The 26485-nt window shown below is 47.4% G+C and overlaps 1 protein-coding gene across 9 annotated transcripts in view; it reads left to right on the top strand.

Moving 5' to 3' along the window:
• Nucleotides 1-26485, top strand: part of IQSEC1 (IQ motif and Sec7 domain ArfGEF 1) — a 1051066-nt gene that overhangs the window by 691788 nt on the left and 332793 nt on the right. For 7 of the 9 annotated variants that reach the window (XM_068251848.1, XM_068251849.1, XM_068251847.1 and 4 more), the window contains one exon: nucleotides 25755-25811. The exons of the other annotated variants lie outside the window; for them this stretch is intronic. In XM_068251848.1, the coding sequence (XP_068107949.1) occupies nucleotides 25755-25811 (57 nt within the window). The remainder of the gene's footprint in view (nucleotides 1-25754; nucleotides 25812-26485) is intronic. 9 annotated transcript variants of the gene reach the window in all.

The following is a 26485-nucleotide window of genomic DNA, read 5'->3' as shown; positions in this document are numbered from 1 at the left end:
CAGTATAGGTTGGCCAGGTACAGTTGCCCCCAGTATAGGTTGGTCAGATACAGTTTCCCCCAACATAGCTAGCTATATATAGTTTCCCCCAGTATAGGTTAGCTAGGTACAGTTGCCCCCCTATTGGTTAGTGAGGTACAGTGGCCCCCAGTATATATAGCTAGGTATAGTAGCCCCCAGTGTAGGTTAGCCAGATAGGTGCCCCCAGTAGGTTGCAAACCTGTCCCCTCCTTCCTCGCCAGCCGCTGCTTTTTTATATTCTCGGAACAAGCGTCAGCTCGCTAGATAGACCTCAGATCAGTGTGATCCGCAGCGCTGCAGTGAAGAGAGGAGAGAGGTTCCCCTAGTGGCAGCGCATATACTGCAAGTAAGTACTTCCATTCTACCCACTGCTACGGAGCTGCTCTTCTCTCTTCACTGTGGGTCACACTTATCTGAGGTCTATCTAGCGAAGCAACGGGGATCCAAGAGACCTCCAGCAGGAGGCAGCTGCCGCTTGTGTCGAGGAGTTTTACCATTGCTGCTATAGACTATGACTATGGTAGGATTAGATTGTGAGCTCCTCTGAGGACAGTCAGTGACATGACTATGTACTCTGTAATGTGCTGCAGGAGATGTCAGTGCTATATAAATACATAATAATAATATGGTAGGACATTAGACTATGACTATGGTAGGATTAGAGTGTGAGCTCCTCTGAGGACAGTCAGTGACATGACTGTGTACTCTGTAATGTGCTGCAGAAGATGTCAGTGCTATATAAATACATAATAATAAAATGGTAGGACATTAGACTATGACTATGGCAGGATTAGATTGTGAGCTCCTCTGAGGACAGTCAGTGACATGACTATGTACCCTGTAATGTGCTGCTGAAGATGCCAGTGCTATATAAATACATAATAATAATATGGGAGGACATTAGACTATGACTATGGCAGGATTAGATTGTGAGCTCCTCTGGGGACAGTCAGTGACATGACTATGTACTCTGTAATGTGCTGCAGAAGATGCCAGTGCTATATAAATACATAATAATAATATGGGAGGACATTAGACTATGACTATGGTAGGATTAGATTGTGAGCTCCTCTGAGGACAGTCAGTGACATGACTATGTACTCTGTGAAGTGCTGCAGAATATGTCAGTGCTATATAAATACATAATAATAATATGGTAGGACATTAGACTATGACTGTGATAGGATTAGATTGTGAGCTCCTCTGAGGACAGTCAGTGACATGACTATGTACTCTGTAATGTGCTGCTGAAGATGTCAGTGCTATATAAATACATAATAATAATATGGTAGGACATTAGACTATGACTATGGCAGGATTAGATTGTGAGCTCCTCTGAGGACAGTCAGTGACATGACTATGTACTCTGTAATGTGCTGCAGAGGATGTCAGTGCTATATAAATTCATAATAATAATATGGTAGGACATTACATTATGACTATGGTAGGATTAGAGTGTGAGCTCCTCTGAGGACAGTCAGTGACATGACTATGTACTCTGTAATGTGCTGCTGAAGATGTCAGTGCTATATAAATACATAATAATAATATGGTAGGACATTACACTATGACTATGGTAGAGATTATGATATATATATATACTTTTCCTCTACTCCTGTGCATTAAACCCTTTACCACACATATATTGCTCAGTGTACATTAGACACAATGCAAAACAGAGGAAGGGTAATTATAGTATTTGCGGGCAGAGTTAAGCGAGGTATAGGGGAAAGTGAGGCGAGGTATAGGGGAGAGTGAGGCGAGGTATAGGGGAGAGTGAGGCGAGGTATAGGGGAGAGTGAGGCGAGGTATAGGGGAGAGTGAGGCGAGGTATAGGGGAGAGTGAGGCGAGGTGTAGGGGAGAGTGAGGCGAGGTGTAGGGGAGAGTGAGGCGAGGTGTAGGGGAGAGTTAGGCGAGGTGTAGGGGAGAGTTAGGTGAGGTATAGAGTTAGGTGAGGTATAGGGGAGAGTTAGGATTAGATTGTGAGCTCCTCTGAGGACAGTCAGTGACATGACTATGTACCCTGTAATGTGCTGCAGAAGATGTCAGTGCTATATAAATACATAATAATAATATGGTAGGACATTAGACTATGACTATGGTAGGATTAGATTGTGAGCTCCTCTGAGGACAGTCAGTGACATGACTATGTACTCTGTAATGTGCTGCAGAAGATGCCAGTGCTATATAAATTCATAATAATAATATGGTAGGACATTACACTATGACTATGGTAGGATTAGATTGTGAGCTCCTCTGAGGACAGTCAGTGACATGACTATGTACTCTGTAATGTGCTGCAGAAGATGCCAGTGCTATATAAATTCATAATAATAATATGGTAGGACATTACACTATGACTATGGTAGGATTAGAGTGTGAGCTCCTGAAGACAGTCAGTGACATGACTATGTACTCTGTAATGTGCTGCTGAAGATGTCAGTGCTATATAAATACATAATAATAATATGGTAGGACATTACACTATGACTATGGTAGAGATTATGATATATATATATACTTTTCCTCTACTCCTGTGCATTAAACCCTTTACCACACGTATATTGCTCAGTGTACATTAGACACAATGCAAAACAGAGGAAGGGTAATTATAGTATTTGCGGGCAGAGTTAAGCGAGGTATAGGGGAGAGTGAGGCGAGGTATAGGGGAGAGTGAGGCGAGGTATAGGGGAGAGTGAGGCGAGGTATAGGGGCGAGTGAGGCGAGGTATAGGGGAGAGTGAGGTGAGGTGTAGGGGAGAGCGAGGCGAGGTATAGGGGAGAGCGAGGTGAGGTATAGGGGAGAGCGAGGTGAGGTATAGGGGAGAGCGAGGTGAGGTATAGGGGAGAGTGAGGTGAGGTATAGGGGAGAGTGAGGCGAGGTGTAGGGGAGAGTGAGGCGAGGTGTAGGGGAGAGGGAGGCGAGGTATAGGGGAGAGTTAGGCGAGGTGTAGGGGAGAGTTAGGCGAGGTGTAGGGGAGAGTTAGGCGAGGTGTAGGGGAGAGTTAGGCGTGGTGTAGGGGAGAGTTAGGCGAGGTATAGGGGAGAGTTAGGTGAGGTATAGAGTTAGGTGAGGTATAGGGGAGAGTTAGGCGAGGTATAGGGGAGAGTTAGGCGAGGTATAGGAGAGAGTTAGGCGAGGTGTAGGGGAGAGTTAGGCGTGGTGTAGGGGAGAGTTAGGCGAGGTATAGGGGAGAGTTAGGTGAGGTATAGAGTTAGGCGAGGTGTAGGGGAGAGTTAGGCGAGGTATAGGGGAGAGTTATGCGAGGTATAGGGGAGAGTTAGGCGAGGTGTAGGGGAGAGTTAGGCGAGGTATAGGGGAGAGTTAGGCGAGGTATAGGGGAGAGTGAGGCGAGGTGTAGGGGAGAGGGAGGCGAGGTGTAGGGGAGAGGGAGGCGAGGTGTAGGGGAGAGGGAGGCGAGGTGTAGGGGAGAGTTAGGCGTGGTGTAGGGGAGAGTTAGGCGAGGTATAGGAGTGAGTTAGGTGAGGTATAGAGTTAGGTGAGGTATAGGGGAGAGTTAGGCGAGGTATAGGGGAGAGTTAGGCGAGGTGTAGGGGAGAGGGAGGCGAGGTATAGGGGAGAGTGAGGCGAGGTATAGGGGAGAGTGAGGCGAGGTGTAGGGGAGAGTGAGGCGAGGTGTAGGGGAGAGGGAGGCGAGAGGGAGGCGAGGTGTAGGGGAGAGGGAGGCGAGGTGTAGGGGCGAGTGAGGCGAGGTGTAGGGGAGAGGGAGGCGAGGTGTAGGGGAGAGTTAGGCGAGGTGTAGGGGAGAGTGAGGCGTGGTGTAGGGGAGAGTGAGGCGAGGTGTAGGGGAGAGGGAGGCGAGGTGTAGGGGAGAGTTAGGCGAGGTGTAGGGGAGAATTAGGCGTGGTGTAGGGGAGAGTGAGGCGAGGTGTAGGGGAGAGTGAGGCGAGGTATAGGGGAGAGTGAGGCGAGGTGTAGGGGAGAGTGAGGCGAGGTGTAGGGGAGAGTGAGGCAAGGTGTAGGGGAGAGTTAGGCGAGGTATAGGGGAGAGTTAGGTGAGGTATAGAGTTAGGTGAGGTATAGGGGTGAGTTAGGCGAGGTATAGGGGAGCATTAGGCGAGGTATAGGGGAGAGCGAGGCGAGGTATAGGGGAGAGTGAGGCGAGGTATAGGGGAGAGCGAGGCGAGGTATAGGGGAGAGGGAGGCGAGGTGTAGGGGAGAGGGAGGCGAGGTATAGGAATATTACTGTTTTGCTGGCAGCTGGGTGATGAAAGGTGCAATAACACAGTCAGGCTGTTTTCCCTTTGAATACACATGAAATGGGTGCTGCTGCTGCCTCATTATAAACATACATGAAAGTGGGGAAGAGATTCTCATCAGCCTGAGTCTGGCAGGAGCTGAGCAATATAATGAAGATGATTCCCACATTCATAATGAAGATTCTTGTCAGTCAGCAGGAATGGTATCTGTGCATGTAGCGCGGCTGCATGGCGCTCCTCAGAAATATGCCCCTCAAGGCTCAGAAACGTGCGCTGAAAACTCCATATGGTGCAGGTGCTGGCGGAGTTATTCAATGACTCGGCGCAGGATAGCCGGGCACTGCTGCCGGCACTATGCCCCGGTCACAGAGGAGTCATGTTCTGTGGATTCGCTGGTAGTGGATTCGCTGGTAGTTAGAGATGAAGCACATGAGGGTGCTTCATCTCTGGTTCTCTTTAAGAAGGTATTTGCAGAATCATAGTTTAAGTGTAATTATGAGTAAGCATGTGCCAACATTTCTTTAACAAGTGTTGTAGCAACATCACCCAAGGAAGAGGGTCTCTCTCTGTAGATCAGGAAAGAATGTCTCTCTCTGTAGATCAGGAAAAGTAAGGGTTTAAGACCCCTCCACCCGGGGTGGACACTGGTATCGCACAAGGTGAACAGAGGTGCCGAAAGGATAAAATATGTTAACATTTCTAAAAATAGCTAGGGGGGCAGTGGTGGACTTACCTCCCAGAAGCAGACATGAAGCTGTTAGTTTTCAAACAGATTACATTTATTCACATACTCCAGAATACAAGGCAACGCGTTTCACGGGTGTATTCCCGCTTCCTCAGGCAAGAACAAGAAGAAGTATCACACACCAAAAGTCTTGTAAACACCTAGCGCCTCTTGCCACTTTGCTGTGTGATACTCCTCCTTGTTATTGCCTGAGGAAGCGGGAATATACCCACGAAACGTGTTGCCTTGTACCACTGCCCCCCTAGCTATTTTTAGAAATGTTAACATATTTTATCCTTTTGGTGCCTCTGTTCACCTTGTGCGATACCTGGTCAATCAACAAAGACAATTTACTAGTCTTGGTTATACAAGGGCACCGAGGGGTCACTTATACAAGGGGTCACTTGGCGACTCTGTATAGCTAAGTACAGACTATGTTGATGCACCCTGGATGGAGGGTTTCATCCCAAATTCATACTACAGAGAGTGACTTTTAACCCAATCTGGTTGGGCTAATTCTTTCTGCCTGCATTACAAGTAGTCGCCTGTGCCTGGTGCTCTTACTGGTGTGCGCTCTATACGAATTTCCCTCTCGTACGAAACAATCAACACTATTATTGGCTCTGTCTCTTCAATCTTCCTTTTTTAAATCACCAGACTTGTTCAGGGTCTATGGCTCAATGTACAAGAGGCAGAGGATCGGCAGGACAGCCAGGCAACTGGTATTGCTTAAAAGGAAACAAAAATGGCAGCCTCCATATCCCTCTCACTTCAGGTGTGACTTTATTTGCTGCATGCTTGTTCCAGGCATGTGATTCAGACACTACTGCAGCCAGAGAGATCAGCAGGACAGCCAGGCAACTGGTATTGTTGAGGAATAAATATGGCAGCCTCCATACACCTCTCACTTTAATATTGGACAGTCTGTTTAACATTTCCCTTCTGTTGAACATAATGATCTTTCAAAGGTCCACAAGACTGAAGACAGCTAATTTACATATCATCATAAAATAAAATACTTTTAATCCGGTAGATCAGCCCCGATCTTTATTCCCTGTTTCTTGCCAGAGGCAGAATGCACATTGTAAAGTAGCAGACATGCAGTACTGATTCTGGACAGCAGGTGGCACTGTGTCATGATGCAATGCTGTACTGATGCCGGACAGTAGATGGCGCTGTCATAATGCAATGCAGCACTGATGCTGGACAGCAGAAAGCACTGTCTCATGGTGCAATGCAGCTCTGATGCTGGACAGTAGAAGGCACTGTCATAATGCAATGCAGCACTGATGCTGGACAGTAGATGGCACTGTCTCTTTGTTTAATGCAGTACTGATGTGGGACAGCAGGTGGCACTGTCTCATGGTGTAATGCAGCACTGATGCTGGACAGCAGGTGGCACTGTCTCATGGTGTAATGCAGTACTGATGTGGGACAGCAGATGGCACTGTCATAATGCAATGCAGTACTGATTCTGGGCAGCAGATGGCACTGTCTCATTGTGTAATGCAGTACTGATGCTGGACAGCAGATGTCACTGTCTCCAGGTGCAATGCAGCTGTCACTGATCACAGCTTTGCAGTGAATTAACATATTATTTTTACACGTTTTAATGTAATGCAGATGTGATTGCATCCAGAAATAGTTTCTACGATTATGAAATTCCTGGTGTTTCTCCAAGTAGAATGAGAGCATTTGTGTTACCTCAGGAGCGTTTTCATTTTCACACAGAACCAGAAATGTTCTGTTTTAAAGGGAAATCCAATTTTTACAATAAAATGTCCATTGATGTAAAAGTCTTCTTTTTCTGATTAATACTAACATTTTTTTTCCATGACAACCATGGCAACCCTGCACTGCATACAGTGTTTGGAATACTGTTGCCATGATGAGACTGTTCAGTTTGCTGCAGCAGTAACTGGAGCAGGAGCCACGGTCACTCATTTGAAACACTTGTGCTGATCCATTGACTGACCAGCTGAAAGCACTAAATTCCTCAATGAAAGTGAACATGTATTTATCAGGTCTTTGTTGCTTATAAGATATATGGATCACCAGCCAGACACTTATAAGCTTATTATTGAGCCTGATAGTGAGGTAAAGTGATATAATTGTGTATAAAAGGATAGTTATAGAGAACACAGTATGAAATCACTGTTTCAGCCTCTATCTTGGGGTCCCCCCTTCCTCTCAGCTTTATTTATATTTACTGGGGGGGGGGGGGGGGGGGAAATCTCTTCACAAAGCTCAGCAAGACGTTTTCTTACCAAACTGCTGCTGCCTCCAGCCACTAGAGGGCGCTGTGCTGGCAGATGACTCCTCCTAGCACGCGAAGCCGTGCCCGATCAGTCAGTCCCCTGGTATAATCACTTCTGGGTCATCTGAAAATCGTAAAAGGTGCCAATTTTGTGCCACTGTTAAAAAGTGACTTCCGTGGCCTCTGTGCTGATCCGCAGCATCTAACACTTCCCTAATCGTTCGCCGGAAACAAATATATAGATCAAGTTTCCTGAGCTCCTTTCGCTGCACAGAGACAGCCACATTGCATTCCACTACATTTAGGGGTAGGGATGGCCAAAGAGATGGTAATCATTTAGAGTTTATGTAAATAGTATGCTGATTTTATGTAAATGTATGCAGTTTGGAAATGGGCACCTATAGGCAGGGACGGATCTAGGGGGGGGGGGGGGGGGCAGGCGGGTCTTTTGCCCCAGGCGCAGTTTGTTGAATTCTTAAAAAGGCGGCAAAATGAATGGCAGTTTAGGCGCCAAAACCTGACCTTTAGGCGCCAAAACCTGACCTTGCCCCAGGCGCAACTTGGTCTAGATCCGTCCCTGCCTATAAGGAGGAGTGGTGAAAGTCAGGTCCAACTTTTTGAAGTATTTTACTTGTGTGTGTCTGTTGGAGTCACAAAAACTGCTCGGGGGGGAGGGGGCAGGGAAACCAGATCAATAGTTGTTGGCCAATAGCAATCCAACACAATAACGACTTAAGCAGAATTCAGGAACACTTGCATACAGACAGTGTATACACCAGGGCTGTGGAGTTGGTACAAAAATTATCCGACTCCTCAGTTTATGAAACCGACTCCAACTCCAACTGCGGGTACCCAAAATGGCTCCGACTCAGACTCCTCGACTCCTTAGTACAATGCTTAACAAGGCTATGGATTTTGTACAAAAATCATCTGACTCTGACTCCTCAGTTCATGAAACCACTGACTCCAACTCTGACTCCAGGTATCCAAAATTGCTCTGACTCCTCGACTTCGACTCCACAGTCCTGGTATACACTGTACGTCTTTCCAAGATAAGGTGCTGCTAAGTTTTCTGTGGCCCCAAGCTGCAAATAATTTGTGCCCCCCTCCCCTCCCTGAAGGGAGCAGCTGAAGCACGGAGTGGCAAAAAATGGGTGAGCCCCTCCCCCAACAAAGGAGGGGCTCAAGGGAGCGGTGCTCAAAGGGAGCCCGATCCAGCGCCAGATCTCACCGCTCCCCTGCTGGCCACTAGTCAGCATGGTTACTTCCATCCAGTGTCTCTGATGCCATGAGAGGCGTTAGCTGGCAGTAACCATGGTGACAGGACGTGAAGCCGGTGGCAGGAGAGCAGTGAGTTTCGGCGGTGGATCCGGGTATGGAGGCCTTGGAGCACAGTACAGCCTACCAGGGACAGCGAGGCCCCCTCTAAACTGAGGCCTCATCAGGGGCTTGCCTTGCTTGTACCCTGGCAACACCCCTATCCCACGAGATGACTGTGTACAATTGTTTCACGCAGCGGAGATAAAAGGCGCGTATGCATCGTCTTTCCTGTAGATGACAGATTGCACGTTATCCATCTGATTTATAACCAGGCATTGAAATGACTGAGGAGACAAATTTGCGTTTATTAATTATTTTGTTGTTATGTCTGTTTCACATGAGTGCGACTATATAATTATTTTGTTTCTGATTATATAATCATAGCATCGCCGGGTGTGGGCCTGCAGCCAAAAATGTGTGAACAATTAAACATGAAGTGCTTGTTTGTGTGGTGATAACAGCTCAAAATGTGTCAGGTGAGCATTGCTCTGAGCCGAGCCGGTTCTACGGGATTCCATGAGGAGCGATGACGGGTTTTCAGCAGAGATTGCTTCCTGTTGGCATGACCTTAGCTCCGCCCCATCCCGAAACCTGCCTCTGCCTGTTGTGTGTACCTGAGTCTCACGAGATATGGAGGAGAGGTTACAGCACAGCTCTCTGTCTATCCAACCTCATTCTAGGAGGCGTTCATAGCTGTGCTTGTCCAGATAAATAGAGATAGAAGACTATGGAAGGCTTTCTGAAAGATTTGTAGATAAGGAACTATCAGCAGATCTTTAGGAAAATGTTTGCAGCCAATTTATTCTGAGTACCAAATAGATATCCCACACCACGGTTGTCAGGTGCTAAGTGAAACGTATTAAGGACCTAAGATTGTTCTTAAGCCATTTCATTTATTACTTGTATCTGATTTGGAGGTTAAGCTCTCATAATACTGCATTTCAACATCTCCAATCTGCACTACACCATCTCCAATCTGCACCAACAACACCAATCTGCAGTCCAACATCACCAATCTGCACTCCAACATCACCAATCTGCACTCCAACATCACCAATCTGCACTCCAACATCACCAATCTGCACTCCAACATCTCTAGTCTGCACCAACATATCCAATCTGCATCAACATATCCAATCTGCACTCCAACATCACCAATCTGCACTCCAACATCACCAATCTGCACTCCAACATCACCAATCTGCACTCCAACATCACCAATCTGCACTCCAACAACACCAATCTGCACTCCAACATCACCAATCTGCACTCCAACATCTCTAGTCTGCACCAACATATCCAATCTGCATCAACATATCCAATCTGCACTCCAACATCACCAATCTGCACTCCAACATCACCAATCTGCACTCCAACATCACCAATCTGCACTCCAACATCACCAATCTGCACTCCAACAACATCAATCTGCACTCCAACATCACCAATCTGCACTCCAACATCTCTAGTCTGCACCAACATATCCAATCTGCATCAACATATCCAATCTGCACTCCAACATCACCAATCTGCACTCCAACAACACCAATCTGCACTCCAACAACACCAGTCTGCACTCCAACAACACCAATCTGCACTCCAACATCACCAATCTGCACCAACATATCCAATCTGCACCAACATATCCAATCTGCACTGCACCATATCTAATCTGCACTGGCATCTCCAATCTGCACTCCACCGTATCCAATCTGCACTTCAACATCTCCAATCTGCACCAAAATATCCAATCTGCATGCCAACATCTCCAACCTCTACTCCACCATCTCCAATCTGCACTCCACCATCTCTGATTTGCACTTCAAAATCTCCATACTAGACTCCAGTATCTCCAGTCTTCACTCCAACATCTCCAACCTGCTGTCCAACATCTCCAATCTACACTCCAACATCTTAATTCTACATCTCCAATCTGCACTCCAAGATCTCTAGTCTGTACTCAATCATCTTCAGTCTGCACTCCAGTATCTACAGTCTATAATTCAACATCTCCAACCTACACTCCAACATCTCCAACCTACACTCCAACATCTCCAGTCTGCACTGCAGCATGTCCATCAGGGACATTTCACAAGCATGGTTGGGTCGTTATGCTGTTGCCACTTCTCGGCCACCCATAATCACCAGATGACATATCCCGTTGCACGTGCTTGTGCTCAGCAGTTGTCCTGTGGGTAGCTGGCATTTGAGATAAAGTTGGAAAATGCCTGGCGTGGAAGTTAGGCAGCAGTAGTGTGAAGGATTCTTTACACAAGCGCAACTGCTCACACTCACATTTCTGTCATATTTGCTTGGAAACTGCAAGCAGCACCTGAAATACAGCGGACTAACGCAGGAACCGGTGACCACCTTAGAAGCACTTGAAGAGGGGCTTATGTAACATACAGGTTCAGTGGCGTGTGAGCGTTTATTGCGAGCGAGGAGGGGATAGGAGACCTCCCATTACTGGTCCAAACACAGCTGAGAAGCCCCCTTATGGCAAATTGCTTTCCCCCTGAAGCTGAGCTAAGATAAGGGTCCTCCAGGAGTATGAGCAATGATGATGCTATAGCTGTAGATATTTCTGGCCACAGACAAATCACTGCTTTTACCCATCCAACTCATCATTGTTCTCATAACCTTCCATCATCTCTAACATTTGTAAATCTTGCCTGTAAAACTGGATCTTCAGTGGAAATATGTTTAACTCTAACGCATAGCGAAACCAGTGACAGATATGAATATTAATGGCTTCATTTTGAAGCCGTTATTGTCTGTTGGATAATGTAATACATTAATATCACAGGATCTGTACTGGAAAGTGTGATATATCGGGATTGTACTTATTACAAGGAATGCTCTGTACACCAATACCGTAATCAGATTGGTGGGAAGTCGCATTCTATCCACAGTTCCAGAAGAACCATTTTATTACCACATAGGGGGCAGTAGTGGGGTGTCTGTCTCACGACCCCTCCTGATTATCTTTGGGATCCACTGAAACATGATGAATCTGTAGTGATAGCTACTTCCATCTCTATGAATATCTCCAGAATTTCCCCCTTCCTTACACAAGAGGCTACTGTAATGTTTGTACTTACTCGAATCATTTCCCATCTTGCCTACTGCATCCTCTCCAGCCTCTACTGACCACTGCTGCCCATCTCATCCACATCTCTTCCCACATCTCTTCCCCTCTCTGCCAGTCCCTACGGACCACTGCTGCCCATCTCATCCACATCTCTTCCCTCATCTCTACCCCTCTCTGCCAGTCCCTACTGACCTCTGCTGCCCATTTCATCCACCTCTCCTCCTGCTCCTCTGATGCTGCCCCTCTCTGCCAATCCCTACTGACCTCTGCTGTCTGTCTCATCCACATCTCCTCCCGCTCCTCTGATGCTGCCAATCTCTACAGACTTCTGCTGCCTATTTCCTCCAACTCTCCCCCAGCTCCTCTGACCCACCACTCGCTGCCAATCACTACTGACCTCTGCTGTCCATCTCATTCACCTCTCCTCCCGCTCCTCTGATGCTGCCCCTCTCTGCCAATCCCTAATGACATCTGCTGTCCATCTCATCCCCCTCTCCTCCCGCTCCTCTGATGCTGCCCCTCTCTGCCAATCCCTACTGACCTCTGTTGTCCATCTCATCCACCTCTCCTCCCGCTCCTCTGATGCTGCCCCTCTCTGCCAGTCCCTACTGACCTCTGCTGTCCATCTCATCCACCTCTCCTCCCGCTCCTCTGATGCTGCCCCTCTCTGCCAATCCCTACTGACCTCTGCTGTCCACCTCATTCACCTCTCCTCCCGCTCCTCTGATGTTGCCCCTCTCTGCCAATCCCTACTGACCTCTGCTGTCTGTCTCATCCACATCTCCTCCCGCTCCTCTGATGCTGCCAATCTCTACAGACCTCTGCTGCCCATCTCATCCACCTCTCCTCCCGCTCCTCTGATCCACCACTCGCTGCCAATCCCTACTGACCTCTGCTGTCCATCTCATTCACCTCTCCTCCCGCTCCTCTGATGCTGCCCCTCTCTGCCAATCCCTAATGACCTCCGCTGCCTGCCTCATCCACCTCTCCTACCGCTCCTCTGATGCTGCCCCTCTCTGCCAATCTCTACAGACCTCTGCTGCACATTTCATCCACCTCTCCCCCAGCTCCTCTGATGCTGCTCCTCTCTGCGAATCCCTACTGACCTCTGCTGCCAGTCTCATCCACCTCTCCTCCAGCTCCTCTGATGCTGCTCCTCTCTGCCAATCCCTACTGACCTCTGCTGCCCATCTCATCCACCTCTCCTCCAGCTCCTCTGATGCTGCTCCTCTCTGCCATTCCCTACTGACCTCTGCTGCCCATCTCATCCACCTCTCCTCCCACTCCTCTGATGCTGCCCCTCTCTGCCAATCCCTACTGACCTCTGCTGCCCTTCTCATCCACCTCTCCTCCCACTCCTCTGAGGATGCTCCTCTCTGCCAATCCCCACTGATCTCTGCTGCCCATCTCATTCACCTCTCCTCCCGCTTCTCTGATGCTGCACCTCTCTGCCAAGGCAATCACTACTGACCTCTGCTGCCCATCTCATCCACCTCTCCTCCCGCTCCTTTGATGCTGCACCTCTCTGCCAATCCCTACTGACCTCTGCTGCCCATCTCATCCACCTCTCCTCCCGCTCCTCTGATGCTGCACCTCTCTGCCAATCCCCACTGATCTCTGCTGCATATCTCATCCACCTGCTGCCCCTACGTTTTGGAACTCCTTACCTCAACAGATCAGGACAGCTCCATCCCTGGACGTGTTTTAGTTTCCAGACTGAAAACCCACCTGTTCAGTCTGGCATTTGCAGAAATATAACTTTTGTTGTGTGAATACTTCATCCTACTAATTACTGAATCTGAGAGAGCCTAAGCGCTTTGAGTCCTATGGGAGAAAAGCGCTGTAGAAATGTTATTGTATTGTATTGTATTGTACCTCTCCTCCCGCTCTTCGGATGTCACCCCTCTGTGCCAATCCCTTCATTGGTTATCAATCTCCAACACTAACGTACAAAGCTCTACATAAGTTGTTCCCTCCATACAGTTCCTCATTAATCTCCAGATACTATACCCCCAAAACCTTCTCTCTTCCTTCAAGTTTCTCTTGTTGTCCAGCTTGGTCAATTCCTCTCTCTCTCACATCCAGGACTTCTCATGAGTTTGATCTGTTCTTTGGAACTCTTTTTCTCACTCATTCCAGTAACGTTCCAACCCTGGAAAATGTCACCTCCTCCCTCTTAAAACACACCTTTTCAGACAAGCAAATAATTTGCTATAGCTAGAATCCGCAAAATATTAACTTGAAATAGGTCCCTAGGCAAGATAGCCAATTTGGCTCCCCCTGCTGGCCATCTAGCTTTTTTGGTAAGGTAAAATAGTGAATAAGGGTCAAAAAGGTGCCAAATAGGCCCCTAGACACCCAATAGGCCCTAGGCACTGGCCTTAGTTGCCTTGTAGATGATCTGGCTCTAGTTAGAATTGGAGGCTGCCTCATCTGCATACCCCTGTGTCTCTTCTCCTAGTTTATCCACCACACTCTCCTTCTAGATTGTAAGATCACAAGGCCAGGCATCTCCCTCTAGAGTCTCCACCCCATTACCGACTAGATTGTAAGCTCAAAAGGCCAGGCTCCACCTCTTAGTGTTTCTTTTTTCTTTTGTACTATTGGTGCTGTTTTAAAGGACACCTGAAGTGAGAGGGATATAGAGGCTGCCATATTTATTTCCTTTTAAGCTATACTAGTTGCCCGGCAGTCCTGCTGATCCTCTGCCTCTAACACTTTTAGCCAAAGCCCCTGAACAAGTATATGGAGATCAGTGTTTCTGACATTATTGTCAGATCTGACAGGATTAGCTGCATGCTTGTTTCAGGTGTGTGATTCAGACACTACTGCAGCCAAAGAGATCAGCAGGACAGCCAGGCAACTGGTATTGGTTAAAAAGTAAATAAATATGGCAGCCTACATATCCCATCACTTGAGGTATCCTATAAACCTCCCATCAGCAATGTCAGTATTTGTATTGCTGGATGTCCTGATTGTGCAGAGTTCTGAACCTCTCCTGTATATCTGCTCCCCACTATTTGTTTTGTACTATGTACAGCGCTACGGAAGATGTTAGCGCTATACAAATAAAAAATATTTCTGCAAATATAGCGGCGCTTTTCTGGCGATCTGGGGGCTGCCATTTTTATAAACAGACCCCCCCGTGTTGTATGTAGAGCCCTTCTGGAGTGCTGATATAACAGAACACAGTATATATGAGAGTGAGAGGACAGAGAGGAATGTGGGATGTTTGTCCCGGGCGGCGGGTGCGGAGAGTGAGGTCACATGATCGCTGCCTTCTCAGCTATTTACATATCTCGCACCGAGCGAATTCTCCCACACCACGCCCCTTTCACCGTTGCTTGGTTACCACCGTGATTAAAAGGAGATTTTTCTCCAGAGTTTGGGTGATTTTTCTTTTTATCTTTTGTATTATTTTTGGCTTCCCCCTTGGCAGACATGTATGCCTCTCTGTCGCCTAGTCGCTGAGGTCAGCGCCGGCCATGATTTATCTTCAGTCACCGCTATGACCTCATTGTGTTTCAACCTGTTTTTCCTGCATCAATCAAATAACTTTTACAAGGTGAACTTGTTAATAAGCTGAGAGTTCGGGTTACGAAAGTGATGAATGCGAGGCCTGGATTCCCATATGCTGCGTTCTGTGTCCACCGGAGGCAGACAGAAGACGTACGTGGCGGTGTGCTGGCGTGGACCAGCTGTGTCCACCGGAAGTAGACCGAAGACATACAAGGCGATGTGCAGGCGTGGACCAGCTGTGTCCACCGGAGGCAGACAGAAGACGTATGTGGCGGTGTGCTGGCGTGGACCAGCTGTGTCCACCGGAGGCAGACAGAAGACATACGTGGCGGTGTGCTGGCGTGGACCAGCTGTGTCCACCGGAGGCTGACAGAAGACGTACGTGGCGGTGTGCTGGCGTGGACCAGCTGTGCCCACGGAGGCAAAAAGAAGACGCACATGGTGGTGTGCTGGCGTGGACCAGCTGTGTCCATCGGAGGCAGACAGAAGACGTACAAGGCGGTGTGCTGGCGTGGACCAGCTGCGTCCACCAGAGGCAGACAGAAGACATACGTGGCGGTGTGCTGGTGTGGACAAGCTGTGTCCACCGGAGGCAGACAGAAGACGTCCGAGGCGGTGTGCCGGCGTGGACCAGCTGTGTCCACCGGAGGCAGACAGAAGATGTACGTGGCTGTGTGCTGGCGGGGACCAGCTGTGTCCACCGGAGGCAGACAGAAAAAAGACGTACGAGGCGGTGTGCTGGCGTGAACCAGCTGTGTCCACTGGAGGCAGACAGAAGACGTACGTGGCGCTTTGCTGGCGTGGACCAGCTGTGTCCACCGTAGGCAGACAGAAGACGTACGAGGCGGTGTGCTGGCGTGGACCAGATGTGTCCACCGGAGGCAGACAGAAGACATATGTGGTGGTGTGCTGGCGTGGACCAGCTGCGTCCACCGGAGGCAGACAGAAGACATACGTGGCGGTGTGCTGGCGTGGACCAGCTGTGTCCACCGGAGGCAGACAGAAGACATATGTGGTGGTGTGCTGGCGTGGACCAGCTGCGTCCACCGGAGGCAGACAGAAGACATATGTGGTGGTGTGCTGGCGTGGACCAGCTCCAGTGACTCTTATCTTTCTACAAACCACAAAAAATTACCAATAGGTTAATTACAATCCACCCAGAAATGACCCTGTGGTGGGGTATGTATAGATATGTTGCCGTTCTTTAGTTGTAATATTGTTCAAAGAGAGTCTGAAGCCTAAAAAAAACCCTCTTTTTACTAGGCAGTCCTGTTCAGCAATAAGACCATAGCTAAAACGCCGCATTCCCACGGCAGAACAATCAAGTAATACCCCCGTAATCCTGGGGCAAAATTCCACGATTTTCCAGGTCATGGATTTTGCTGCCCGGGGAGGCAGAGCTTTGCGCTGTATGCATGGCATAGTACCAGACCTGTTTTTGTATATGCTCCATCTTATTGCCTGAGGAAGCGGGTCACTCCCGCGAAATGCGTTGTATTTTACTAGAGTTTGTAAATAAGTGGTTTTGCTGAAAATTGATTGCCATTTTCTTGTGTCTGCCTGGAGGAGGTAAGTGCACCACTACCTCCTCACTTTTCAACGTTTTAGATCTTTTTATCCTTCTGGCGGCTCTGTATCCATACTGCATTAGTCGAAATGTTGTACTCTGCACTATGTTGCAAAAATTTTCCAATTGGCCTGAAATCCAGGTTGAGACCCAGTCCTTTCTATTGTGGCTTTGAAATTACCCCCAGGTGGATAAGGGTTGTGGCTGGTCGACTCCCTGGTGCTGGATAATATTGGGTTGTAGCATTGAGATATTTTGCAGGACAGTGGATCTATTAGTCTGGATGTTAGGCAATGGGTCTATCAGGCTGGATGTTGGGTAATGGATCTATCAGGCTGGATGTTGGGACAGTGGGTCTATCAGGCTGGATGTTGGGACAGTGGATCTATCAGGCTGGATGTTAGGCAATGGGTCTGTCAGGCTGGATGTTGGGTAATGGATCTATCAGGCTGGATGTTGGGACAGTGGATCTACCAGGCTGGATGTTGGGCAATGGATCTATCAGGCTGGATGTTGGGACAGTGGGTCTATCAGGCTGGATGTTGGGACAGTGGATCTACCAGACTGGATGTTGGGCAATGGGTCTACCAGGCTGGATGTTGGGACAGTGGATCTATCAGGCTGGATGTTGGGACAATGGGTCTATCGGGCTGGATGTTGGGTAATGGATCTACCAGGCTGGATGTTGGGACAGTGGATCTACCAGGCTGGATGTTGGGCAATGGGTCTACCAGGCTGGATGTTGGGACAGTGGATCTATCAGACTGGATCTTGGGACAGTGGATCTATCAGGCTGTATGTTAGGCAATGGGTCTATCAGGCTGGATGTTGGGTAATGGATCTATCAGGCTGGATGTTGGGACAGTGGATCTATCAGGCTGGATGTTGGGACAGTGGGTCTACCAGGCTGGATGTTGGGACAGTGGATCTATCAGGCTGGATGTTGGGCAATGGATCTATCAGGCTGGATGTTGGGACAGTGGATCTATCAGGCTGGATGTTGGGACAGTGGATCTACCAGGCTGGATGTTGGGTAATGGGTCTTTCAGGCTGGATGTTGGGACAGTGGATCTATCAGGCTGGATGTTGGGACAGTGGATCTATCAGGCTGGATGTTGGGACAGTGGATCTATCAGGCTGGATGTTGGGACAGTTGATCTATCAGGCTGGATGTTGGGACAGTGGATCTACCAGGCTGGATGTTGGGACAATGGGTCTATCAGGCTGGATGTTGGGACAGTGGATCTATCAGGCTGGATGTTGGGACAGTGGATCTATCAGGCTGGATGTTGGACAATGGATCTATCAGGCTGGATGTTGGGACAATGGGTCTATCAGGCTGGATGTTGGGCAATGGGTCTTTCAGGCTGGATGTTGGGACAGTGGGTCTATCAGGCTGGATGTTGGGACAGTGGGTCTATCAGGCTGGATGCTGGACAATGGATCTATCAGGCTGGATGTTGGGACAGTGGGTCTATCAGGCTGGATGTTGGGACAATGGGTCTATCAGGCTGGATGTTGGGACAGTGGATCTATCGGGCTGGATGTTGGGACAGTGGATCTATCGGGCTGGATGTTAGGCAATGGGTCTACCAGGCTGGATGTTGGGACAGTGGATCTACCAGGCTGGATGTTGGGACAGTGGATCTGTCAGGCTGGATGTTAGGCAATGGGTCTATCGGGCTGGATGTTGGGACAGTGGGTCTACCAGGCTGGATGTTGGGACAGTGGATCTATCAGGCTGGATGTTGGGACAGTGGGTCTGTCAGGCTGGATGTTGGGACAGTGGGTCTATCAGGCTGGATGTTGGGACAGTGGATCTATCAGGCTGGATGTTGGGACAGTGGATCTATCAGGCTGGATGTTGGGACAGTGGGTCTATCAGGCTGGATGTTGGGACAGTGGGTCTACCAGGCTGGATGTTGGGACAGTGGATCTGTCAGGCTGGATGTTGGGACAATGGGTCTATCAGGCTGGATGTTGGGACAGTGGGTCTACCAGGCTGGATGTTGGGACAGTGGGTCTATCAGGCTGGATGTTGGGACAGTGGATCTATCAGGCTGGATGTTGGGACAGTGGATCTATCAGGCTGGGTGTTGGGACAATGGGTCTACCAGGCTGGATGTTGGGACAGTGGGTCTACCAGGCTAGATGTTGGGACAGTGGGTCTATCAGGCTGGATGTTGGGACAATGGGTCTATCAGGCTGGATGTTGGGACAGTGGATCTATCAGGCTGGATGTTGGACAATGGATCTATCAGGCTGGATGTTGGGCAATGGGTCTTTCAGGCTGGATGTTGGGACAGTGGGTCTATCAAGCTGGATGTTGGGACAGTGGGTCTATCAGGCTGGATGTTGGACAATGGATCTATCAGGCTGGATGTTGGGACAGTGGGTCTATCAGGCTGGATGTTGGGACAATGGGTCTATCAGGCTGGATGTTGGGACAGTGGATCTATCGGGCTGGATGTTAGGCAATGGGTCTACCGGGCTGGATGTTGGGACAGTGGATCTACCAGGCCGGATGTTGGGACAGTGGATCTACCAGGCTGGATGTTGGGACAGTGGATCTGTCAGGCTGGATGTTAGGCAATGGGTCTATCGGGCTGGATGTTGGGACAGTGGGTCTACCAGGCTGGATGTTGAGACAGTGGATCTATCAGGCTGGATGTTGGGACAGTGGATCTATCAGGCTGGATGTTGGGACAGTGGGTCTATCAGGCTGGACGTTGGGACAGTGGGTCTATCAGGCTGGATGTTGGGACAGTGGATCTGTCAGGCTGGATGTTGGGACAATGGGTCTATCAGGCTGGATGTTGGGACAGTGGGTCTACCAGGCTGGATGTTGGGACAGTGGGTCTGTCAGGCTGGATGTTGGGACAGTGGATCTGTCAGGCTGGATGTTGGGACAATGGGTCTATCAGGCTGGATGTTGGGACAGTGGGTCTACCAGGCTGGATGTTGGGACAGTGGGTCTGTCAGGCTGGATGTTGGGACAGTGGGTCTGCCAGGCTGGATGTTGGGACAGTGGGTCTATCAGGCTGGATGTTGGGACAGTGGATCTATCAGGCTGGATGTTGGGACAGTGGGTCTATCAGGCTGGATGTTGGGACAGTGGGTCTATCAGGCTGGATGTTGGGACAGTGGATCTGTCAGGCTGGATGTTGGGACAATGGGTCTATCAGGCTGGATGTTGGGACAGTGGGTCTACCAGGCTGGATGTTGGGACAGTGGGTCTGTCAGGCTGGATGTTGGGACAGTGGATCTGTCAGGCTGGATGTTGGGACAATGGGTCTAACAGTCTGGATGTTGGGACAGTGGGTCTACCAGGCTGGATGTTGGGACAGTGGGTCTGTCAGGCTGGATGTTGGGACAGTGGGTCTACCAGGCTAGATGTTGGGACAGTGGGTCTATCAGGCTGGATGCTGGGACAATGGGTCTATCAGGCTGGATGTTGGGACAATGGGTCTATGAGGCTGGATGTTGGGACAATGGGTCTATCAGGCTGGATGTTGGGACAGTGGGTCTACCAGGCTGGATGTTGGGACAGTGGGTCTGTCAGGCTGGATGTTGGGACAGTGGATCTGTCAGGGTGGATGTTGGGACAATGGGTCTATCAGGCTGGATGTTGGGACAATGGGTCTATCAGGCTGGATGTTGGGACAGTGGATCTATCAGGCTGGATGTTGGGACAATGGGTCTATCAGGCTGGATGTTGGGACAATGGGTCTATCAGGCTGGATGTTGGGACAGTGGATCTATCAGGCTGGACGTTGGGACAATGGGTCTATCGGGCTGGATGTTGGGACAATGGGTCTATCAGGCTGGATGTTGGGACAGTGGATCTATCAGGCTGGATGTTGGGACAGTGGATCTATCAGGCTGGATGTTGGGACAATGGGTCTATCAGGGTGGATGTTGGGCAATGAGCTCACCAGGCTGTATGTTGGGACAATGGGTCTACCAGGCTGGATGTTGGGACAGTGGGTCTATCAGGCTGGAAGTTGGGACAGTGGATCTGTCAGGCTGGATGTTGGGACAATGGGTCTACCAGGCTGGATGTTGGGACAGTGGGTCTGTCAGGCTGGATGTTGGGACAGTGGATGTATCGGGCTGGATGTTGGGACAGTGGATCTATCGGGCTGGATGTTGGGACAGTGGATCTATCGGGCTGGATGTTGGGACAGTGGATCTGTCAGGCTGGAAGTTGGGACAATGGGTCTACCAGGCTGGATGTTGGGACAATGGGTCTACCAGGCTGGATGTTGGGACAGTGGATCTATCGGGCTGGATGTTGGGACAGTGGATCTGTCAGGCTGGATGTTGGGACAATGGGTCTACCAGGCTGGATGTTGGGACAGTGGGTCTGTCAGGCTGGATGTTGGGACAGTGGATGTATCGGGCTGGATGTTGGGACAGTGGATCTATCGGGCTGGATGTTGGGACAGTGGATCTGTCAGGCTGGATGTTGGGACAATGGGTCTACCAGGCTGGATGTTGGGACAATGGGTCTACCAGGCTGGATGTTGGGACAGTGGATGTATCGGGCTGGATGTTGGGACAGTGGATCTATCGGGCTGGATGTTGGGACAGTGGATCTATCGGGCTGGATGTTGGGACAGTGGATCTGTCAGGCTGGAAGTTGGGACAATGGGTCTACCAGGCTGGATGTTGGGACAATGGGTCTACCAGGCTGGATGTTGGGACAGTGGATGTATCGGGCTGGATGTTGGGACAGTGGATCTATCGGGCTGGATGTTGGGACAGTGGATCTATCGGGCTGGATGTTGGGACAGTGGATCTATCAGGCTGGATGTTGGGCAATGGATCTATATTCACATTTTGTAGAAAGAATAAATATACTTTGGCAAAGTTATACAGAAAGACAATCCATATACGCTCTCATCAGTGCAGACAGATTCTGTTCATTAATAGGTTTAGCTGTGGGGCCTTCGGGGTAAGACTCATAACAAAGGGAGCAGCGAACACGTCCTTCTCACGTTGGATTGAAGAATAAGCGTATGCTAATGTGCCCTACTGATGTCCCCCATTAATAGAACTATAACAAACCAAACTGGCATTGACAAGTAAAGACTTAGCTTAGCTGTACAACTAATTACAAATAAATATTTTTGCAATTTTTACATTGTCACAAATAACAATGAAGCTGAAGAAAAAGTGTGTAAACTGCGACAGAATAAAAATGGCAGAAATACATAATTTTACCGCCGAGAACAAATAAATGAAATATTAAATATCCTAATCGTGTATTTTGTCATACCGAATTATACTTTGTCAAAGCGTCTTCTCTTCAAGTATTGTTACAGAAGGGCGGATATTGTGTTCACGTTGTGTCACTAATGATAATGACATTCTTTCATTCCTTTGTATGGGTTGTGTTAAAAAAACACCATGAAAATATGCGTCTGTGGCTGTCGTGGTCGCTGCCTCGGTGGCGGAAGTCATGGAAGCGGCTGTTGTGTGGCGGATACGATTAGGTGATCATTATACAGTGGATTATTGGTTTGCGAGCAGAATTTGCTCTGGAAATATGCTTGTAATCCACTCTGATACCAAAGCAAATTTCCCCATCAGAATAGAAGGTAATGGATGGTTCATTCCACAATCCAAAAACATTTATAGAAGTAATAAAACCAACTATTGTGCTGTATAAAGTAACATGCATACAACAACACAAATGGACCCGCACTTCACTTTTGATGAGAATTGTGTCTGGAGGAGACAACAGGATGAGGGTTATCGTGTAGGAAGACTCTCACTATATCAGAATCATTGCTGTCTCTTGGCTCACACCAATATTTCTCTTTTTGTGCAGCTTTAAAGAGGACCTGTAGTGAAAATACCATCATTGAGAAAATTGTTCATTTTTTTTTTACAGTATACATTTATAGATTATTTAATTGGTATTCGCCCATTGTAAAATCTTTCCTCTCCCTGATTTACATTCTGAAATGTATCACTGGTAATGACATCTTTAGTCCTGTCGGGTGCATCATTGCGGAATGTTCATTACTGATAGTTCTATGCAAGGAGGGAGATATTGCTTGCTTGGCAGCTGGAAAGAGCTGTTATTTCCCACAATGCAACGCGGTTCACAGACATCACACTAGTCTGTGGGAGTATGAAATAGTTTTGGCTAGGGATGAATAATTATTTGTTGTAAACAATTACATAATCTAATAATAATATTATTATTATGTATTTATATAGCACTGACATCTGCAGCACATTACAGAGTACATAGTCATGTCACTGACTGTCCTCAGAGGAGCTCACACTCTAATCCTACCATAGTCATAGTCCAATGCCCTACCATATTATTATTATGTATTTATATAGCACTGACATCTTCTGCAGCACTTTACAGAGTACATAGTCATGTCACTGACTGTCCTCAGAGGAACTCACAATCTAATCCTACCATAGTCATAGTGTAATGTCCTACCATATTATTATTATGTATTTATATAGCACTGACATCTTCTGCAGCACTGTACAGAGTACATAGTCATGTCACTGACTGTCCCCAGAGGAGCTCACACTCTAATCCTACCATAGTCATAGTGTAATGTCCTACCATATTATTATTATATATTTATATAGCCCTGACATCTCCTGAAGCACATTACAGAGTACATAGTCATGTCACTGACTGTCCCCGGAGGGGCTCACACTCTAATCCTACCATAGTCATAGTCTAATGTCCTACCATATTATTATTATGTATTTATATAGCACTGACATCCTCTGCAGCACTTTACAGAGTACATAGTCCTGTCACTGACTGTCCTCAGAGGAGCTCACAATCTAATCCTATCATAGTCATAGTCTAATGTCCTACCATATTATTATTATGTATTTATATAGCACTGACATCTTCTGCAGCACATTACAGAGTACATAGTCATGTCACTGACTGTCCTCAGAGGAGCTCACACTGTAATCCTACCATAGTCCTAGTCTAATGTCCTACCATATTATTATTATGTATTTATATAGCACTGACATCTTCTGCAGCACATTACAGAGTACATAGTCATGTCACTGACTGTCCTCAGAGGAGCTCACACTGTAATCCTACCATAGTCCTAGTCTAATGTCCTACCATATTATTATTATGTAATTATATAGCACTGACATCTGCAGAACATTACAGAGTACATAGTCATGTCACTGACTGTCCTCAGAGGAGCTCACACTCTATTCCTACCATAGTCATAGTCTAATGTCCTACCATATTATTATTATGTATTTATATAGCACTGACATCTTCTGCAGCACATTACAGAGTACATAGTCATGTCACTGACTGTCCTCAGAGGAGCTCACACTGTAATCCTACCATAGTCCTAGTCTAATGTCCTACCATATTATTATTATGTATTTATATAGCACTGACATCTTCTGCAGCACATTACAGAGTACATAGTCATGTCACTGACTGTCCTCAGAGGAGCTCACACTCTAATCCCTACCATAGTCATAGTCTGTCCTACCATATTATTATTATGTATTTATATAGCACTGACATCTTCTGCAGCACATTACAGAGTACATAGTCATGTCACTGACTGTCCTCAGAGGAGCTCACACTGTAATCCTACCATAGTCCTAGTCTAATGTCCTACCATATTATTATTATGTAATTATATAGCACTGACATCTGCAGAACATTACAGAGTACATAGTCATGTCACTGACTGTCCTCAGAGGAGCTCACACTCTAATCCTACCATAGTCCTAGTCTAATGTCCTACCATATTATTATTATGTATTTATATAGCACTGACATCTGCAGAACATTACAGAGTACATAGTCATGTCACTGACTGTCCTCAGAGGAGCTCACAGTCTAATCCTACCATAGTCATAGTCCAATGCCCTACCATATTATTATGTATTTATATAGCACTGACATCTTCTGCAGCACATTACAGAGTACATAGTCATGTCACTGACTGTCCTCAGAGGAGCTCACAATCTAATCCTACCATAATCATAGTGTAGTGTCCTACAATATTATTATTATGTATTTATATAGCACCGACTGACATCTTCTGCAGCACATTACAGAGTACATAGTCATGTCACTGACTGTCCTCAGAGGAGCTCACGCTCTAATCCTAATCATAGTCCTAGTCTAATGTCCTACCATAATATTATTATGTATTTATATAGCACTGACATCTTCTGCAGCACTGTACAGAGTACATAGTCATGTCAATGACTGTCCTCAGAGGAACTCACACTCTAATCCTACCATAGTCATAGTCTAATGTCCTACCATATTATTATTATGTATTTATATAGCACTGACATCTTCTGCAGCACTGTACAGAGTACACAGTCATGTACACTGACTGTCCTCAGAGGAGCTCACAATCTAATCCTACCATAGTCATAGTGTAATGTCCTACCATATTATTATTATGTATTTGTATAGCACTGACATCTTCTGCAGCACATTACAGAGTACATAGTCATGTCACTGACTGTCCTCAGAGGAGCTCACACTCTAATCCTACCGTAGTCTTAGTCTAATGTCCTACCATATTATTATTATGTATTTATATAGCACTGACATCTTCTGCAGCACTTTGCAGAGTACATAGTCATATCACTGACTGTCCTCAGAAGCTCACACTCTAATCCTACCATAGTGTGTAGCATGCAGTAGATATCACCGCTGCAGTTGTAGTATTCTGGGAATGTCACGCTGAATGGACAGTCTTGGTTTGTAATGTTACAGCGATGTGGATGAAGTAGGTGTTTATCGTTATTACGAGATGTTGATGTAGTGTATGGTGTGATCTCTGATGACTGCGCTGTGGTTAGGATGTGACAGATCGCCCTCCATCCATCACTCCACGCCCCGCGCTTGTAAGCGAATCCTGAAGGTCTTTCCAATAGCTGCATCTGTCACCGAGATCCATCATCATCTGTGAATAATCATTGGTGGTGTGTAGGAGTCTTGTGGGTTGCCTCTGATTGGTTTCTCCTTCTCGTTGTGTAGTTATTACCCGCGGACATCGCTGGAAGCCCGGAGCGGTTTATCGACAGAACCACTAAGGTACCGTCACCGTCCTGTACGGGCGCAGCATTCCTTATCTGCTCTGCACGCCGCTTTATATAGTTATTACAACTTCTGCCTTCGCTTTACCTGAGTTTCCTTGTAAAAGAACACGATCGCGAAAAATTGTGAAATTTAAAATACGTGTTAACATTTACAAATAAGAAGTACATTTCTTCCAGAGTAAAATGACCCATAAATTACTTTTCTCCTATGTTGCTGTCACTTACAGTAGGTAATCTGACAGATGCAACAGGTTTTGGGTTAGTCCATCTCTTCATGGGGGATTCTCAGCATGGCCTTTGTTTTTTATAAAGACATTCCCTGAAAAGGATTTATACAAAGATGCTGGCCAGCCTCCCTTCTCGCTGCACACTTATCTGGCAGTTGTACAGAGCAACTGCCATTCACTAAGTGCTTTTGAAAATAAACAATATCTTTAGAATCCCCCATGAGCAGATGGGCTAGCCCAAAACCTGTCAGTTCTGTCAGGTTTCTACAACCTACTGTAAGTGACAGCAACATAGGAGAGAAGTAATTTATGGCTCATTTTACTCTGTAAGGAAAGTACATCTTATTTGTATATGTTCTATATTATTCTATATTATGTATCATCCTGATTTAAAACTTCTTAATATTATGTACCAGTGTGTATATTTTGTGTATACCATTGT

This window comes from Hyperolius riggenbachi, chromosome 9, assembly GCF_040937935.1.
Source record: "Hyperolius riggenbachi isolate aHypRig1 chromosome 9, aHypRig1.pri, whole genome shotgun sequence".
Classification (NCBI taxonomy): Eukaryota; Metazoa; Chordata; class Amphibia; order Anura; family Hyperoliidae; genus Hyperolius; species Hyperolius riggenbachi.
Note: the sequence above shows the minus strand (reverse complement) of the source record. Positions and strands in the feature narration are given on the sequence as shown.